Genomic DNA, 20,119 nt, shown 5'->3' on the forward strand with positions numbered 1-20,119 from the left:
TCACTAAATAAAATTTTCTTTAAAAATTGCCTGTCATTAAGATACTCGCCCTGGGCCCATAAGCAGAATTCCAATCGTTTTTCTTGATCACCTAGTTCCAGAGTATGTAAAAACTTTGGTTTAAATGGCCTCAATTTATTTTTCTTCAGACATCGCCTAACATTCTCCCTAGGTAAGTTTAAATCTAAGCTGGCATCCCTCAAACTACTATTTGGATTATTTCTGAAGTGATCTAATATAGTCTGGTTACTTTCTTTCCTTCTTCGTATATTGTTCTTTTATGTGGTTACTGCTCCAGTCCGATTGAAAACTTGGTTTATTTTATGTACCGTGCTGTTACTTATGGATGGACGATTTGGGTGTCTTTCATTGAATATTCTAGTTACTTCTCTTTCACTCCGGTAATCATCACCGGAAAGACGTATAATTTCGATTTTTTCTTGAATTGACAATTGAGCCATTATCTGTTTTTATTTTGAAACACAAATTATTCAGTTCACTAATGGTGCGTAACAAAATGACAATATAACAAAATGACAATTCATGCGCAAATAAATAGATGAGAAACTGTAAGTCACAGCTAACTTGTTTATTTCATTAATGCATTCTGAATAACAGGCAGTTAAAATTGCAAATCTCATTTTTTGCTATTCAACAAAAGGAAGAAATCACAGCTGATGTTACCTACTGGAATGATAATAATTATTATCCATTGCATATTTTTTTCTTTATAATTTCTATTGGGAGTACATTAGACTTATCTTATATTGTTGAAATTGTTTTCATGAAGATTAACCAGAAGTTCTCTCCTGATTGTACTTGTTTATGTATCCACTCCACTTCGAGAAATACCTATAGACTATTTTTACCATCATGATTTTGAGATGTTATAATTGTACGACATTGCAATAATCACCCCAATAATTTTTTCAATAATCAACAGTGGTGTAGTAAGAACGTTGTTAAAATTTCATTTTACAACACATTTTTCAAATTTCATTCCCTTATAACTTTTTTATTACTGAACAGATTTCGATGAAACTGTGACCAGTGATATTTCAAGACATCCTGAATCCAGTGGTGTATTCAGAATTTTCATAAAATTCCTGAACATGAATTGGTGGGTTGATTAAACGGCATATTTTTCAAATTTCATTCCTTTATAACTTTTTTATTGATTGACGCATTTCAACGTAATTTACATGTTACCCATTTGAGAATGTCACAAATCCAGTGGTGTAGTCAGAGTTTTTCTAAAAAAATCGCTAGTAATTTCTTTAGATTTTTGACCTTGAAAAATAAGATTAGTTGGCCCTGGAAATTGAGATTTATTCATGATATTTGGTGTCTTAATAGACTTTTTGAATATCTACCTAACAAAAAAAAACATTCCAATCGGTTGAAAAATGTAAGTTTTATAAGGGTGCTTCCATCTTAAATGGGTCACACTGTATATCAATTTCATTAGTAGCTTATTATAAAAGTTATTTTGGTTAGTAAATCAAACTCACTCCTTACTAAAACTTCAGACAGCAATCATTTTGAGAAAAAAGTGTGCTTATACTTCAAGTTCACTCTTGAAAATAATTTAATGAATCATCAATGTATTTTTTAAAGATCTTTATTTTTTATTATTAAACACATAAAAATTGTATATACATATTTACATTCACGAACTATAAACGTCTTAAAAATGCTACAAGAGATCTCCATATAAAAAATATAAAATTTGTTATAAAAATTTGAACAAAATATCACATTTTACATAACAACATTTACATATGTACAGCTAATAAAATTGTTAACTTCGAGGCTTGAATCTAGACATATAGAATTCGCAGTCTTGACAATACAAATTTAAGGCCACGACATTCTTCTTTCGACACAAATTGCACTTTGTCTTATCTGTAGGTACACTATTGTTCGCATTATTAACTATAATGGGGGTAACAACTGCCCTTGGAACTGGAGACTCACTCCCACCTTTCGTTCCTGGTTCAAAACTAACAGTTTTCTTCAAGATTTGTTTCATTGCCGGGATATGCTGGTAAGGTGAATATTTTTCCTGCTGCCCTGCAACATCTTGCTCGATATGAGGTTGGGGTATCCTTTGATAAACGTCTGTGGGATAAGGTACCCGTTGATGAGCCAAACTTGCCTGCATGTCATATTCGTTGGTAGGTGTTCTTTGATAAGCTAAAACTTGTTCAGAAGAAACAGGCACTCGTTGATAGGGAGAACCTTGCGCTAACTGATCAGTTTGGTGTCTTGCATAAGTTTGGTTGAAACCGTTCTCACCAAGTTGTCTGTTCTGATCTGGGTGCGGTATTCTTTGGTAGGGTGTATTCGGAATAGGAGGGTCATAGGCACCATAACCTCGATAGACATTCTGCTGATAGTTGCAGTTAGAAGGAACAGGGGAAGGGGTGCGATAAGAGGGGTAGCCGTTCATTGGACTTGGTGTAGACGATCTGATATGAGGACTGAAACCTGATCTGGGTGTTGATACATGTTGATTGCTTTGAGCTCTGTTGAAATATGCTGAATAAGCTGGGGAATTTTGAGGAAGAGGTTGATAAGGTGATTGTCTGCTTCCTGCAGCATGAACTTGATTTTGAATGAGGGAACAGTCGCTAGTGCATTGTGCGTCGTATAAATTGTTTTGGCAGATATATGGTGGAAGCTGACTATTATATTGCTCATTTGGGTAAATTTGTCTGCCATGTGCATCACTCTGTCTGAATACTTGCCCTTGCATTACTGTTGAATCACTTTGTGAATTTTGTCTCAACAGTTGAGCGTGGCCCTGCATGACGGGTGAATTATGTGTACCGTTTGATGGGTGACTATTATATAAGTTTGTAGTCACTTGTCCGCTGTAATGAATATTTTGGTTGGTGTAGTAACTATTTTGCCCACTGTAAATTGGCTGGTTACAAGTAGGACTCTGTCTTTGAACTGGTTGTTCATTTTGTTTGCTCAACAAATTATCAGCAGAATTCCTCCTCACGTATAACTGTTTATTATAGATTTCATTGGCGTTAGGGACAAACACTGCCTTTTCCTCTTTCCCTTCATTTTCCCTCAGTGTCATAATTTCTTGTCTGATAGCTGCAGTCTCTGGTTTATTCATGGCAGTTCTGAGTACTCTCTCCAAAATAGGATTAGGGATGAAACTGTCATCTTCTTGTTCATCAGCTGTTGCTACGAGAATGACTTGATCGCAAAATGAAACACTTTTCTTCTTGTTCAACCGTTTTTTAGCGTCATCGCTGGCCTCTTGGTTGATACTCAGGGTTTTTTGTACTGCTGCATTGAGCATTTCGACTTCTCTGAGTTCCTCGGCTATTTGTTCTGGGGCGATAGGATCCGGTTCCTCTCGTTTTTTCATCGAAAGAACACCGTTACTATCACTTTTGACAGGATCTAATGGTTTGTAATTGGGCACTGTGAGTCTCGAATCAGTTGTTTCAAATTTTGATGCCAAGTCTCTGACAGATTTCACGTTACTTTCGCCAGAAAGATACCGTTGAGTATTTACCACATCTATTCCATCATTAGAACCGTCAATCTGATTCTTTTTACTTCTAAGTACGGCCTGCTTCGCTTGTAATTCTTTCAGCCAAGTATCGCCTGTTGACTTGATTGAGACTCCACTTAATTTCTGCAAATCGTTTTCTTGTGAAAGTATTTCCTGTCTCTTGTTTTGTAACTGGGTCAACAGAGTAGTCGGTTGTGTCAACTGAGGAAGGTATTCGTCCAATGCAGATAAGTCTAATGGTGGAGGTGGTGGTGGGAAATCCTCGCTAGCTTGTCTTGAATGAACCACTGATCCCATTGGACTCGGGTACGGGGGCAGTTCAAGATTTTGATTCAAACTATGGGTTGGAAAGCAGTCTACCTCATCGACTCCGCTATCAGCATTATGAGATGGTGAAATGTCAGAGCTTTGCTCCCGATGAACATCGGCCCTAGTTACAACCATATTTGGTCCATTACTGTAGAAGCTTTCATCGCTGAATGAATTGTTATAATATGGCAAAGAAACTGGAGATTGATTCATGTAGTGACACTCATCCTGATAGTAGATACCACTTGGCTGGGTGAAATTCAGTCTTTCGCTCTCATTACAAACTTCTCCACTGTTCAACTTAGACGTACTAAGCTGGGAAGTAGTTCTGAGGGGTGGTGGGGGAGGCACTTTGGCAACCGTCAAAATTTTTCCGGCACTACCATGGAAACTTTTCCGCATCAATTTGCTTCGCTCCAGATTTGGGTTGGGGTTATTTCCAGCAAACTCCAAGTGACCCTCTGATAAATAACCACACAAACTGGCTTGATTTTCCATGGTACCTGGAAAATAAAAATCATCAGAATTCTTTAATATAGTCTTTCTCAAAGTGGGTGATAACGCCCCCTTGTGGGCGTTGGAGGCCTATAGGGAGACAGTAAAGGGCACAGAGAAAATTGGGGGGTGTTGAAGCGGTTTAGGGGGGCGATGGCTACTTTAAAAATGTTTTTTTTTGCTTTTAACACAAACTTTACCGCTCCTTCACGCTTAACGCGCGTTTCCTCGTGTAACGCCATCTAGCTAACTAGACAGTAATTATTTCTTGTCCGATAGTTGTTAAACTGTACAATAGATGGCGGTAAGCTTCAATGCGAAGTGAGAAGTTTCAAGTCTCCATTCTTGAAAGTACTAGGCCCGCCCGCTGCTTCAGCCAACTGTGTCAAAACTTTTTTCAGCGGTTTCTGAGCAAGACGATGACGGACTCCTACAATATCTCCTTGCTGATTGCTCAAACAGGTAAATCTCACACTATTGGAGAGGATTTATATTTACCGGCAATAAAAGAAGTAATAACTACTATGGACTTAACCAGTGGCAGATATTATCCGTAAAATTCCTTTGAGCAATAGTTCCGTGCAAAGACATTGAAGAGTCATTGTGCAATCATCTGAAGACTTCTCAATTCAATTGGATGACTCCACTTTACCAACCAATGGAGCAGTGTTGTTGTCATACGTGCGGTTTATTAAAAATGAGAAAATATATCAAGAACTACTATTCGCCAGAAATTTAGAGACGGATACAAAAGGAGAAACCATATTCAATACACTGGAAAAATGTTGTGATGATAAAGAAATTCCACTGAAGAATATTATATCAGCTGCTACAGATGGCGCTCCGGCTATGACAGAACGTCATAAAGGCTTCATAGCGTACTAAAAAAATAAAATTTCCACTTCTGGAATTTGAAAATTTGAGTGAGCGCCTTTCTCAATCACTGCAATATTTCATCAAAGCAGTCAATAACATCCGAAACAGCTCTTCAAATGACATATTATTTAATAAGCTTTATGTTGCTAATGATGAAGATTTCAACCGATTGCTATTTCACACAGAAGTGCGTTGGTTATCAAGAGGTGACTGTCTGACTCGATCTATTTGACTCTGTAATAGAGTTCTTGGAAAACAAAGACAAAGAATTGCATGACAACCTCATCACTTCAAAGAATGATATTGCGTACTTGACAGACCCGTATAAATTATTTAATGATGTCAATATTCAACTTCAAGGTGACGACTTGAATTTGATCAACACAAAAAATGGCATTGCTGCTTTTGTAGCCAAGAATAATATTGGCAGACGTGAGTTTCGCAATTTCCCTAACTTGTCAGCAGTATCCTTCAACAACGACTACGTGCTTGTTTACTGCCTACATTTGGAGAACCTCCGCAATTGTACCTTGGATTGTGATCCATCGTTCAACGATTTTTGATAGCATTCCCATCATCGTATTTGTGTAAACGTGGATTTAGTGCTGTGGCAAAGTTGCTAACTAAAAAAAGAAATCGGTTGCAGATTACCGAACGCGGTGACTTACGGCTATTTTTGGATAATTTCGAACCTCATATTAACAAACTTGTTAAAAATCATCAAATTCATCCTTCACATTGAATTAGTTTTAAAATCCAAATTGAAATGTTTGTTTTAATAACAGGAATAAAAGTTTTCCTAATATTACAAAAAGGTGTTTTACATTACCCTCATCAGAAAGTCTTATTTTCACATGGCACACATAATTTAATTATTGAAATAATGACTGCAATTGTGATTCTTAAGATGTAGTAAAGTAAAAAAATTTAGGGGGCGCTAGAAAATAATTAATTATGGAAGTGGGCGGAAGACAAAATAAGTTTGAGAACCTCTGCTCTAATATAATCAAGATTTGAAAATTGATTGATAACCAATTCAATTAAATCAGTGAGTTCCTCCACATCATTTTGATTTCATATTTGTCTTTGGTTTTTTTGCTTCATTAATTCTTTGAAGTATGGTAAAAAAGGCTTAAGTCAATCATACTTTTGGGGTTTTTGTGGAGCTTAAGTCAAAATTTCATGCTCTCTCGATTGATATAAACGGCTTAAGTCTAGAAAGTTTTTGCGCCACACAATTTGCCCTGGTAATAGAGAATTGAGTCAGAAATGTAGAATGATGTTTGATATTATGGGCTTCAGTCAACATGCGCCCATTGTGCCAAACAAAGAATGAGAAGCAAGCCTCTGGTCTCACAGGCTCTTGTCATATTGAGCCCGTCATATCAACCTAATGTACAAATATCATCGTGCCTCTGTGTTATTTATACTGTGCTATACAGAGTGAACATGTTATAACAATCAAGAAAACCGTTTTAATTTGTGTGCTGTTTAATAAAATGAGTAACCGAGGTAAAAAGCTACTACAATTAGCATCAAATCATGTCGATTGTTTACCAGGTAAGAACGTTATACTAAAACCAATAATGATTGAGAGTAGAAGTAAGCCCAGTTGACAGCAAATCGGGGGCGTGCTTATTAATTTTTGAGAGGGTTAAGAATGAAAGAAAAATTCTTAGTACAATTAGTTAAAATATTCATACACATTTTTTATTTATTTCATTAAAACTTTGCAATATCGTAATTTACCTAATCGTTGTAGTCATTAGGTGGGCCTTATGAAAACGGAGTAATAATCGTGGTAATTATAGTAGGTACCAAATAAATTACCAATATTAATGAAGAAAGTTATATATATATATATATATATATATATATATATATATATATATATATATATATAACTTTTCTTCACTATTGGGTTGCAGCAATTGATAAGTGAACTCTTTATAACTATTCTCAAGCTTTCGAGTAACTTAAACTCATCGTCAGGGGTACTAGAAAATACAAATTACAAATTTTTGATAATAGAATATAATATAAATGTAAATGTACAAATTTTCGTCTAATCTTCAACCTCAGATTCGTCACTGTTGCTACCGCTATCATCAAAGTGAATTATGATTGGTTCAATATTGTGTTCAACATGGTTGTCTACGTCCCACATTTTTTGCTCCTCTTTTAAAACATGCTGCATGCATTTCTTCCAGTCTTCTGCAGAAACAGTTCGAATAGCTTCTTGTAGGTGATGTTGCACGTCCACTAATTTAAATGTTCTGTTTTCTCGTGCCACATATCCTTTTACTTGCGCCCAGATTATTTCTATTGGGTTTAATTCGCAGTGGTATGGTGGTAACCTTAAAACTGTAATTCCACGACTTAACGCCATTTCATCCACTGCGAATTTTTTATATTTGTCTGTGTGTAATTTTGTTAGCTGAAGTAGTTCTGCCTTTAAACTATCTTTGTTGTATTGGATGTTCTTATTAATTACCCATTCTTGAATTGCTGCTTTTTTCTATGATTATTTCGGTAATGGTTCTAAATGTCGACTATGGTATGGGGCATTGTCCATGACAATGACAGACCCAGGTTCCACAAGTTGAATGATGCCTTCAAACCATTTTTCAAACACCTCCGCATTCATCTCTTCATGATAGTCGCCTGTTTTCTTAGATTTACATATTAATTCATCATTTGGTAAAAATCCACTGTCGCTTCCTATATGCGTGACTATCAGACGACTACCTTTTCCAGATGGCTGTTTTAACCCAACTGACAAACCTTCAATGAAGGCTTGTCGTGCACTTGTTATATTACCATCCTGCCACACTTTTTTGACCGTATGTCCTTGGTTAACCCATGTCTCATCCATGAAGTACAATTTTTTTTTGAGCTTCCGAAATTCGTCAATTTTTCTTAGATAGTTTCTTCTCCATGCTATTATTTCTTGACGTTCAATGAGAATGCTTTTCCTGTCAACTTTTCCGTACGTAAATTTCATTTCGTGTACAAGTTTCCTAAAAGTTTCTTTACCCATTTTTGGGACCAATTCATGATCGCTAAGTGCCTCCAGAACTGTTTGTAGTGTGGGCAGCTCATTTCTGAAAAAGAAACTGTGAATAGTTCTGCGTATACTGGTTTTGGCTTCTTCATCAACCGTGATTTTTTTTCGTCCGCTACTAGTTTTTGGCGTTTGTACGTCCCCATAAATTTCTGCTCCTCTTAGTATTTTGTAAATCGATGATTTTGGTACACCGGTATAATCAGAGCACATATCAACTAATTTTTTTTTTGTAATTGTGGAACTTAATGATGTAGAAATGCCCGGTTGGTTATTCGGAGGTACACACGTAGAATTACAGCACATATGCACAAAGTCATCTTTTGGTGGCTGATGATCTCTTTCAAGACAGTGAAATACTCGCAGTACAATTTGTTTTTCTCTTACTGACCGAGACTCCGACCGTTTTACCTTTTTCGACGTGGAAGGCCCGACCATTTCTCCCATTTTTTGAGTAGTTTGAGAACGGTGTAGAAATATAATTATGTAACGCTTAAACACTTATTAGCACTATTATTTTCACCAATTGTTATCACAACACGTCGATTGCTGACTAACTTAACTGTAAAACGTACAATTCACGCTGTATAATTCACAAACCAATGATACGCTCATGGCTGCAAGTACATTAGTGAGGACTGCAACGATGAGATGGAAGTTACGGTAGAGTGACAAAGACAGAAATATCGTTGCGTACAGCGTTGCCACTAGTTGTAATAAATATCTAACACTATACAGAAAATAATGAATTTTAACTGATCAGTAATCAGGAAATGTATAAGTATTACTCATTACAAGCTCATTACTGATTTTTGTCATAAATAATACCTTTTAATCGTACTAGTATTGTGTATTATCTATAATTTGCCACAACCTACAACTCTACTGCTTACTATATTTTGATTCTGCTATAAACTGGTAACGTAAAATTTAGAAATGGCAACGCGCTTTACTCTCAATCATTATTGGTTTTACTATAGTAAAAATATTTGTGACATAACCTATAAAACTAATTTTGTTCTGCACAGTGCCGTCCTCCCCAATTTCTTCAAGTTCTTCTTCATCACCACAAAGTTTGCCACTTGGTGTTCAGAATTTTGTTTTCACTTCTGACTTCAGTGATATTTGGACGAAACTTATCAGCCTCCTCCAGATTCGGATTATTCCGACAGCAGTCATTTTTGCGATTCCAGCAAGAAAAAGCTGGGATGTAAAAAGAGAAAAAATGTAGGTAGCTTCAACAGGAGGTGTTTCTACATTTTCCACAATAGAGATGTCACACACTCAAATTAAACATACGAATTCATCTCGAAAATCTAAAGACCCAATAATAAATGATGTTATTCCACAATCACGCATCAACGAAGAAGATTTGGAAGCGCAAAAAATGCTGAGGGAGAAAATGATCATGATGTCGAAGAAAAAAATATGAAAGAACAAGAAGATGCTGGGGAAGGAAATAATTATGGAGTCGAAGGAAATATGGAAGAACAAGAACATGCTGAAGAAAGAAATAATCGTGATGTCGCAGAAAGAGTTAGGGCTGAAAAGAAATGGTCAAGATTTATTCGAAATGAAAGAACGAAGTTGTTTCACACAGGACAGAGTTATACAAATGTTAGCGGAAAGAAAGTGGAAGGGAGAAAATTAAGACCATTGAGATAGTGTCGAAAGAAACGTTACCTAGCATTGAATTGTAACATCCGCAAGACATTGTTCACTGAATACTGGGCTCTGGGTACGCACGATAAAAGAGTAGCTTTCATTGCCGGACTCATAACTAGCAAGGAAAGGCAAGTCATTCGACATAGGAAACCGGAAAGTGCGAAAAATCGAGAAGTGACATACCAATATTCTTTTGAAATAAACGGAAGAACTGTTTTGAAAAACAAATCACAAAAAGCATCAGAAATTACACAAGAGGATAAACGTGGGAAGCAATCGACTGCAAATAAAAAAACCGAGTTGGAAATAAACGATGTTAAGGCTCATATAAACTCATTTCCGGCGCATGAAAGTCATTATACTAGAAAAACGAATGACAAGAAGTATCTGCAGTTTCATTTAAAGCTACGGATTATGTACTATTTCTACAAAGAGGGTAGAGAAAATTTTGTATCTCGTCAATTTATGAACGAGAATTTCACAAGATGAAGCTGTCTTTCAAGAAGCCTTATGTGCGTGCGTCAAGTGCGACACACTCAACATGGGAAAAAAGAAGAAACAGATGTAGAGAATTTTCTGAAAGGCCATCGAGATGAAGCTGCGTTAGCTTACGCTTCCAAAAGAGTGGATAAGTTTGAGGCTAAGAATGACACTACGAAGAAATGTTTTTCTTTCGATCTCCAGCAATGCCTAAACCCCGTTTCTTGGCTCTTCGGTGGTTTTCTACAAGCGGCAGTTATGGACCTATAACCTAACCATACACGACAATGTTACTGGAGAGTCAACCAACTACATGTGGCACGAGGCAACCGCAGGAAGAGGAGCAAATGAAATAGCTTCCTGTCTATATTATCATTTAGGCAAACTTTCCGATGAGATAAAAGAGGTTACATTTTATTCTGACACATGTGGTGGTCAGAATAAAAATAGTCACGTTGTTGCAATGTTCCAAAAAGCAATTTGTGATTTCCCGCACTTGAACTGCATCAACCACAAGTTTCTGATACCAAATCACAGGCACATGGAGGGCGATGTTGATCACTCCATGATAGAAAAACGAAAGAAAAAAATTGATTTCCAGATTTTTCATCTACATGACTGGTACCAACTGGTGAGGTCAACTGGGAAAAAAACCCTTCTCAGTTCACGAAATGAAACAAGAGGAAATTTTTGATTTTGCAGATCTTCTTACAAATCTACTTGTTGCTAGAAAAAAGGATATGTCTGTGGCATTCTGTACAATGGCTCCAATACAGAAGAGATGAGATAGGAATTCCTAATTACAAAACCGCATTGAATTTGGATGATCCATTCATTTCTGTGAGCTTCCTACGACGTGGAAGAAACGCGAACTTGAAGCAGATTCCTTCGGAACAGAAGTATAAAGCCATGATTCCTATTTCAGCAGAAAAGAAGAACGATTTGGTTGCTTTATTACGTTTGGTTCCGCCAGTTTTTCATGAATTTTATTTGAACTTGCCAACCTCAGAAAACGCTATTGATCAAAATCCAGACCTTGAAGAAGTTCTGTTAGATGATTAGTGGAACAGGAATGCCTCATTATTCCAATTATTCAATTGTTATACCTAAATTAACATTCCAGTAATAATAAAGTTCGTTGTTTTTGTACACTTTGGCGTTAATGGCCTTACAATTGAAGTCTTATGCCCTTGTGAACCTTTTTTTTCTCGACCAAATGTGCTCAGGCGGCTTAAGTCATTCATATTCCAGGTAAGAGGTTGCACTTATACAATATTCTTTATTGCATTTTGTTCAACCATTCGAATACAAGATATTAGTAAAATTTGGTTTCCGTGGTTCAATAACGCGATTTATGACATGACCTTGAATTTTCAATCTCGATTTCTGAACAAACGAGATTTTTGACTTAATCCCTTGTTACCAAACCTCAAAGAATTGATCTTAAAACTTTATTTTCAGTAGTGAAAATGAAATCTTGAACTTCATAGCCTCTAATCGATGGAGGTCAAAAAAAATGTAGAAATGAACTCACCTTTCAGCCCCAAATTGCTGTCATCAACTGTAGTAACAGCCGGTTGTGCTGGACTTTCATTGACTGCATCCGTTAAATCAGGCATGCTGCGATTTTTACGTTTTATCAAACCGCCCATCAACAGTTTCCTCCTAATTTTGTGTTGTTTTTTAGATTTTCCTTCCTTGTCTTTCTTATCATCCTTCTCTTCCTTAGCTTTTTTCAAAGTGTCCTTACCAGTTGTAATTTCTGGAGCTACAGAAAAATCTTTAGAGAGTTTATTCCTATCCTCACTCCTCGATCTTTTTTCTCTGTTTTTCTGGTCTTTATTTTTGGATCTGGAGAATATGGATCTTGACTCCCTGTTGGCAGGTTTGTCATAAAGCATGTATTCTTCATCTTCGGTGGAATTTATAGATAACTTATTCTTCAATCCATCTTTTTTCTTGGGCAAGGTTGCATATATTTCGATATTTTTCGTTGGCTGAAGTTTCTCTTTTTCAGGAACTAATAGCTCCCTACTGTTTTGTCTGGAGTGATTACCCTTGTCTCTAGAATTTTGCCTTGAGTGTCTACCACTGCCGCTGCTACCTTCTCGGGTATGTCTTATTTCTGGGGGGTTCTCCTTGTTCGAAATCTGCACCTGCGTCATTCTACGATGTAAACTTCTTGCTCTCATTATACAAGTATTGTGCTTCATTCGTGCCAAAGTTAATGTTTGGGGGTTATTATAAGGAGCATTCATTGCTGCTCGGGCTTTTGTGGCTGCTGCATTACATAATGCTAATGCCAGAACTAAATCATGTTCATCTTCCAATTGCCTTGATTTGACCAACAATTCATCAGCTTCATCGCAGAGTACGTCACAACTGGGCATATTTTGGTTGGTTGAAGGGTTGTTGTAATCTTCTGGTATTTTAGCTAGATGACCCATTTTCATGAGGTGCTGTAAGGTTGTCACAGTCGAACTGTCATTAGAAGACAGTGAATATGAATCATACCCAGCATCATAAACTCCGCTACTCCCACTTGAAGAATCACTTTTGATTCTAGTGGGACTGCCAGGAACACTTCCTCCGCCATTTGGTACCTTTCCCACAAGATACAAATATGGATTTTCCATTGTAGTGGATGAAGCAGAAGAGGCACTGTTTCTGTCTCCACTCCAGTTACCACTATCCCTTCTCCTTGGCACATTCATATGATCTGGTATAGACATTCCTTCCAAGCCAGAGGAAGAACCGTTACTTAAAGTTCGATGTATACCAGTTTGTGGTTTGTTAAAATCTAATGTTTTTCTTATCGCATATTCTGGGTCTTTCCTGTTGGTATTTCCATCAACGACGTCTACTTCTTGTGACTGGTAGATGTTATTTTGTATTATTGAAAGATTCTGATATTCGCTATATGGCCGTGACAATGGCGGTTTTTGGTTTGCAGATGTTCCATCTGGATTAGGTGTTATGGCACGTCTTGTAGATCCAATGATTGGTTTCTCTGGACTAGGTGTGACAGACCTTCTTAATACAGACTGAGGAGGTTTCTTATTAACTTTATCAGTGAAAAGAGGTGTAATTTGCTTTGGGGCGTTGTCTGTGTTTACTGGAGTTCCATCTGGAAGGGCATAAAGAAGTAGTAAAGGCTGATACCTGGAACAAGAATAAACAGTGATTGTTTTTTGAAGTTCAATAAATCTGTAGTTTATAATGGGCAACGGAGTTTCTTATCCACTTATTCCTTAATTTTTGAATCAACTGATTTGAAATAAATGTGGAAAGTTGTTGATAAAATATTACACGTACCAAACGCTCATAGAACTTCTTTGTACGAAAAAAGCGTGGAGTGCAGTGGGTGTAAATTATACAATATGCTTCCAATAACTCTGAAGAATTCCCCAAATATTAATATGTTCAAAAGTCAGCTGAAAAAAATGTTACTTCAAAGGACTTCAAGAATTCACCAATCAACTAACCTGAGATCTTGAGCTTTAACACATTTGGTTAAAGTGTTTACTTTCAATAATTGAGAAATTGGGTGTTGATTATATTTTATTGGCTTTTTTATAGTCTATAACTATAGTCCGTTCATAATTTGTTGATAGCTCACTGCAAGTTTGACCCTCATTAGAGAACTGAAATACAGAGAGGACAGCTAATATGATATAATAACAAAAACCAAACTAAAACTGGCAGTTTAAGATGTTTTCGACTAACCCACCTTGTATCTGAAGAAATACAATACAGCTATAAAACTTTTAATCCGATTATGTAGGTATTTTGAGTGGAAATGAGTGACCAGTGTCGTAGAGTATATGATTAAAACATTAGTTACTTTAAATAAATAAATATATTAATATTCTTAAACTGTAGGTACTGTAAACTGTATTTTTATTTTAAAAAACTTTCTTTATTTTATTCAAAAATAATAAGTTACTTGCAATTTGTAAAAGATACATTTATTTAATTAATACCTATTTTTAAATGATATAAACTACGATTACTTACAAAACTATTCAAATTCAAAATAAACAGGATCATCTTCGGAATCCGAGTCGTCTTGCAGGTTAATAATTAGCGGTTGTGTCTCTACAGTCGCATCAATTATATTGTCAAGATCCCACATTTTTTGTTCTTCTTCTATTGCATGTCTTACTGCATCTCGCCAATTTTGTTCTGTAATATATTGTAAAGACTCATATAACAATTCACGTACAGCTTGTATTTTATATGACGTATTTTTTCTAGCCACAAAGCTTTTCATTTGTGCCCAAATGAGTTCAATTGGATTTAATTCGCAGTGGTAGGGTGGAAGTCTAAGGACTGTGATGTTTCGTCTTTCCGCCATTTTGTCAACTACGTATTTCTTGAACTTAGATTTGTGTTGCCGGGCAATTTTTAAAAATTCTGCTTTAACCATTCCATCTTCGTAAGGCAGGGACTTATTCCGCAGCCAGTCAATGATATCCTGTTTCTTCCACGCAGTCGTTGGAAGTCTTTCAACTAGTCGTGAATGATAAGGTGCATTATCTAATACTATAATTGAGTTTGGTGGTATATGTTCAATCATCTGCTCAAAATACTCTTCGAAAACATCAGCTGTCATCTCCTCGTGATAGTCTTTTGTGCTTTTGGATTCAAATTCCAACAAACCATGCTTAGCAAATCCTTTTTCACTGCCAATGTGAGAAACTATTAATCTACTGCCTTTACCAGAGGGTGGGGAAATACCAGTAGACCAACCTTCCATAAAGGCTTGCCTGGAGCTTGATATATTTTTATCTGTCCAAATTTTTGTGAGAGTATGACCTGCGTTTACCCACGTTTCGTCCTGATAGTAAATTGGCCTTCCTTCAGCCCGAAATTTTCGTATAGATCTTAGATACTTTCTTCTCCAACATATTATCTCTTCCCGGTCAATCTCCCACCGGAAATTTAATTCTTTTAAAACTTGCCACAATTTGGTTCGTCCGACATGAGGCAAATCCGGGTCGTCTCTAACTTCTTGTAAAATTTTGTTTAAGTTGGGTATTTCTTTTTTGTAAAAAAATTCGTGAATTTTCCTTCGAATACCATTTTTGGCAAATTCATCAATTTCAATAGGTTTTCTCCCCCTCTTTAAGTATTCGTTTGTATTTGGGTTAGCTATACTTTTTTTTTTCTTTCTGATAGGAACCTATATATTGTTGACTCCCCTACGCCCGTCATGTTGGCACAACTCTTGATTATGTTCTGAACAGTGTTTGAGGGATTCTGAGAAACCAGAGCATCGTGAACGTTCAAAACAATAGTCTTCTCTCTTGGTGAATAGACAGACTTACTGACTGTACGCAACAGTACCGGTGTAAAACTTGATGATGTTGATGATGATGACGAAGCCATCGCAAGCAATCAAACAAAACAAGCAGGAACGAAAGGTACGTATATGTTTGTAGAAATATGAAAAAAAGTTACTCACGCACTGCACAAAATTCGCAAAATAAATATTAGAGACGTTAATTACTGCCGTAGACGCCGAAACACCAACGAGCCGTAAATTAAATGCGATTAAAAAATGTACTAAACCAAAAATTATTTTCGTTCGTAACAACTTCACCCTTTCAAGGCAACTTCAAGGCAAGTTTCGAATATAAACTGAAGCTTTATATTTAATGAATAAACACCTCAGGAACCTCCGCCTATGATTTTACGAATTTTACGACCGTTTTATGACTTGGGCCCTCATTTTGTGCTATCGACAAATTATGAACGGACTATAGTTACATTTATTTATGTTACTTTTATTACTTAGGGATGTTTATCACTGTTTGTGTTATTGTGTTGTTTATACTATTTTGACTGACTTTTATAAAATGGTTGTATGTAGTTATTTACATTTATATGTTTTTATATTTACTTTTATAATTGACATTTTCTTTGTTTATTATGCATTGATTTCTGTCAACTGTACTTTTCAACCAAAGAAATAAATATTATTATTATTATTGTATTTGTCCCAGCAAACACGTTACATAGGTTGAACGTTTTGTTGTAGGAAATCCTAATGAAGAGAGAAATGAAAATTTCTATGTTATTTCTACGTTAAAAGTGGTAAAACACATAGAAATTTTCATTTCTCTTTTCATTACGTCAACGTATACAGGGGGACACATTTTGGCATATTCACACTTGATGTTACTTCCACTATCACACCCCCAGAGGATGTCACAATTTTTTTTAAATGGATCACCCTATATTGTTTTGCATTATCAGATGCTACATGATGAGCAGATTTCAACAACATTTTAAAGATAAAAAATTACTCATAAGTAAAATATAAAATCGCCTTTTGTGTAAAAAGCAGAAGAGATAGGTATAGGAAACCCTAATATAGTTTTAAAGAGAATCTACTCCTAAGTCAAATTACGCCACTAACGGCCGATTTTCATAATTAATATCTAAAGTCCACTTTACCGAAATGAAACTTTACACTAAAGTCCCATTTAAAGTAACTGTTGCCGTCATTTGGTTTCATAATTGATATTAAAGTACAATTTCCATAAAGTATATTTTAAGTAATTTTTAAGATGTTGGTTAACCTGGAATTCATAAATTTCGACAAGATTTGTCATATTTGACAAGTTTTTCCGTTCCGTGTTTGAATAAATAAGGTTAAAAGTTGTGGTGTTTGGTGTTTTTATTATTTGTGAGGTCGATTTTATTGGACAAAAATGGAAATTTTGAAAAATAATATGCAAAATAATGTGCATTCAATTGCTTCAATGGTCCTGGGAAATAAAGCTAGTTCATAAAATTTTTCAACTGCTTCTTCCAATTCTCGATTATTTTCTACATGCGAATGTGTTGTCGGGCTAGTGAGGCAATAGCAATAGACACCTTTTTGATAATCCTACTAGCTGAACTGCTAGACACCCCCATAAAATCAAATACTATTATTTGCATACTTCCTGATGCACAGAATCTTAAAGTCAAAAATAATTGTTGTAATGGTGTAATGCACCAACCCCAAAAAATTAAATAAAAGTTTTTGATAATTCTATTATTAATAAAAATTTTACAACTTACTTATTAGTAGGTAATTCAATTTGCTCTTTTATTGCATCTAGTAGATACAAAAAAGTTTGTTTTTTTAAGTGAAAACGTTGGTAAAAGTCAAGTTCATCATATTTTTCAATACAGTCTGTTCTTTTCCTATACACTTTTGATCTTCTAGTAAAAATACATTTTTCATCAGATGAACTTGAGCTAGACGTTTCAAAATTATTCATATTATTATGATCATCGACTAAAAGAGCTTAAAACTAGCAAACGGGTATATTTTCGTTATGTGGACACCCGGCGATTTTGAAAAAATGTTTGACTGTACTTACGTATTTTGATGCGTAGATTACGAATCCGAAAGAAAAAAGCGGCGCTCTCCCTTATTTAAAAAGTTACGGCCCTTCAAAGTTCAGAAAAGGGCAACTTTTCAGACTTCTTTTTCACTAAATAGACTATTTAAAAACACAAGCATTTATTCACTAGGTCACCTTTACACCTTATTCCTCCTTCTTTAACACTTTTCACTTCAATAATCAACATTTTTCTTATAAAAATGTTAAAAAATGTACGGAGCTGCTTTTTGGTTACATATCACTGTATTTTACGTTTTTAAGGTTAATGATATGGTTGGTACAACTGATGCAGTCCATATTCCTGAAGTAATTCAAATGTTTTTTACCTCCATTCTTTAGATCGTAAATTGGTTTTTGGTGGTGTATTACGAATTTGAAATAGTAGGCGACGGCAAATACCAACCGCTTTTTTCTGAAATGTCACTTAAAATAGAATAATGTCACCAGGAGAAACATTCGTTTTTAAATTAAGTTTTTTATAAGAAAAATGTTGATTATTGAAGTGAAAAGTGTTAAAGAAGGAGGAATAAGGTGTAGAGGTGATCTAGTGAATAAATGCTTGTGTTTTTAAATAGTTTATTTAGTGAAAAAGAAGGCTGAAAAGTTGCCCTTTTCTGAACTTTGAAGGACCGTATATAATATAATAGTTTATAAAAATTGACAAATATTTATAATCATTGATTTATCGATGGTTGACCTGAAGTGATCGTGTGACCGCGCGCTCTCCGCCCTTTATTTCGAAAACGGTTCACCGTATGAAAAAACTTTTTGAACAAAATTTGTAGAGAATTTTATATTCTACAATATTGATAATAAATACAAATAGCAAAAAACCCATAGGAAATGAGATATTTACAAAAAAAGTGCAAAAAACCGATTTTCGTGACCTTTGACCTTGAAATTTAATAGTTGCGTACACCCTACCATATGTAGGTTTTGGGACAACTTTCAGGGTGTCAGTATACAAGTATTTACAGATTTACAGCTGGGTATCCCGAATTCGGGATACCCAGGTGAACTTACTATAATGACTGGACTATTAAGATATTTTCCTTGTGAAGTTACTTTCGTAGTACCTAACAGTGACTGCCACGTATTTGCTTGGGTGAATTATTCATACAAAACAAAGCATACAGCAATTGGAGGGTAGGAAGACCTTGATGAAAATTACATTAGGGTTTATAGAACGAGTTCTGGCATCATGGGTTTAATTTTTTTTTTTTTTTAAACAGAACTTCAACATATTCAATTAATATTCTATACTTCAAGAATGTCTCACCTTCCCTTTCGGCATTTCTCAACAACTTGCTCCCATCTAGGTCCGACTTCTCTCACTGTTGCATCATCAAAGTAAATCCATACACGCAATTTAGTGTGGAAGAAGAATGTGGAATAGTGTTTCCCATAATAGGTTACAACTCCAACCAGGTTGTGCATTGATGTTTCTGCCCATCTAGTATCTACCACTGTTTTGAACACATCAGCAAGACGCAGAGATGTTCCAATAGTAGAGAATACCTCCATAATATGTTCTAGGGTAGGCCGTTCAGAATTCCATACAAGTCCAACTGATACTATTTCAGGGTTGTTCATGAGGGTGCGTCCTATTTGAATAACTGCTCCACAGGCACTCTAAAAATGAAGGTAAGAAACAATAATTTATTGTGAATTGAAGGTTATGTTGAAATTAGTATTATTTTTCCGGTATAAGCTTTCATAAGTAAGGTACTACATGGATCAATAAGTCCCGAGACTAACCCAGAGATGGCGCTCTTAGTAAACCAGTAACCACGTCTTTCTAGAGTACTAACCTTTGCTTGAAACGTGTCGAAATTTTAAGTCGATCGGACCAGAAACAGCTGAGTTATCGAGGTTAGAGTAAAGTCGTTTTGTAGTTTGTTTAAAAAATGGAAAAAACCGAGTTTCGTGTTCTGATAAAACATTGTTTTTTAATGGGTAAAAACACCGTGCAAGCGAAAGAATGGATCGAAAAATGTTACCCGGACTCTTGTCCATCAAAAGCAACGATTTGTCGGTGGTTTGCCGAGTTTAAACGTGGTCGTACCGACACAAATGACGCAGAACGCTCGGGTAGACCTGTGGAAGCTGTTACACCGGAAAATGTGAGTGAAGTGACAAAAATTGTAATGAAAGATCGTAAAGTGAAGCTCCGTGAGATTGCTGAGATGACACAGATATCATATGGAAGTGTATTTACTATCCTTCATGAAAAATTGAGCATGAAAAAGGTTTTTTCTAAGTGGGTGCCGCGATTGCTTTCGATGG

At 35.7% G+C, this 20,119-nt stretch overlaps 1 protein-coding gene across 5 annotated transcripts in view; it reads right to left on the reverse strand.

The window, feature by feature from the left end:
• Positions 1–877: 877 nt before the first annotated feature.
• Positions 878–20,119, reverse strand: part of ec (ubiquitin specific peptidase echinus) — a 348,513-nt gene continuing 329,271 nt past the window's right edge. For all 5 annotated transcript variants that reach the window (XM_074179498.1, XM_074179509.1, XM_074179506.1 and 2 more), the window contains 3 exons: positions 19,113–19,465; positions 11,965–13,592; positions 878–4,353 (listed from right to left, as the gene is read on the reverse strand). In XM_074179498.1, coding sequence (XP_074035599.1) covers positions 1,802–4,353; positions 11,965–13,592; positions 19,113–19,465 — 4,533 coding nt within the window. In that variant the 3' untranslated portion in view covers positions 878–1,801. The remainder of the gene's footprint in view (positions 4,354–11,964; positions 13,593–19,112; positions 19,466–20,119) is intronic.

The sequence above is a fragment of the Leptinotarsa decemlineata genome, unplaced genomic scaffold, assembly GCF_025532065.1.
Source record: "Leptinotarsa decemlineata unplaced genomic scaffold, Ldec_3_MD MMD2_P_RNA_scaffold_14, whole genome shotgun sequence".
NCBI classification, from domain to species: domain Eukaryota; kingdom Metazoa; phylum Arthropoda; class Insecta; order Coleoptera; family Chrysomelidae; genus Leptinotarsa; species Leptinotarsa decemlineata.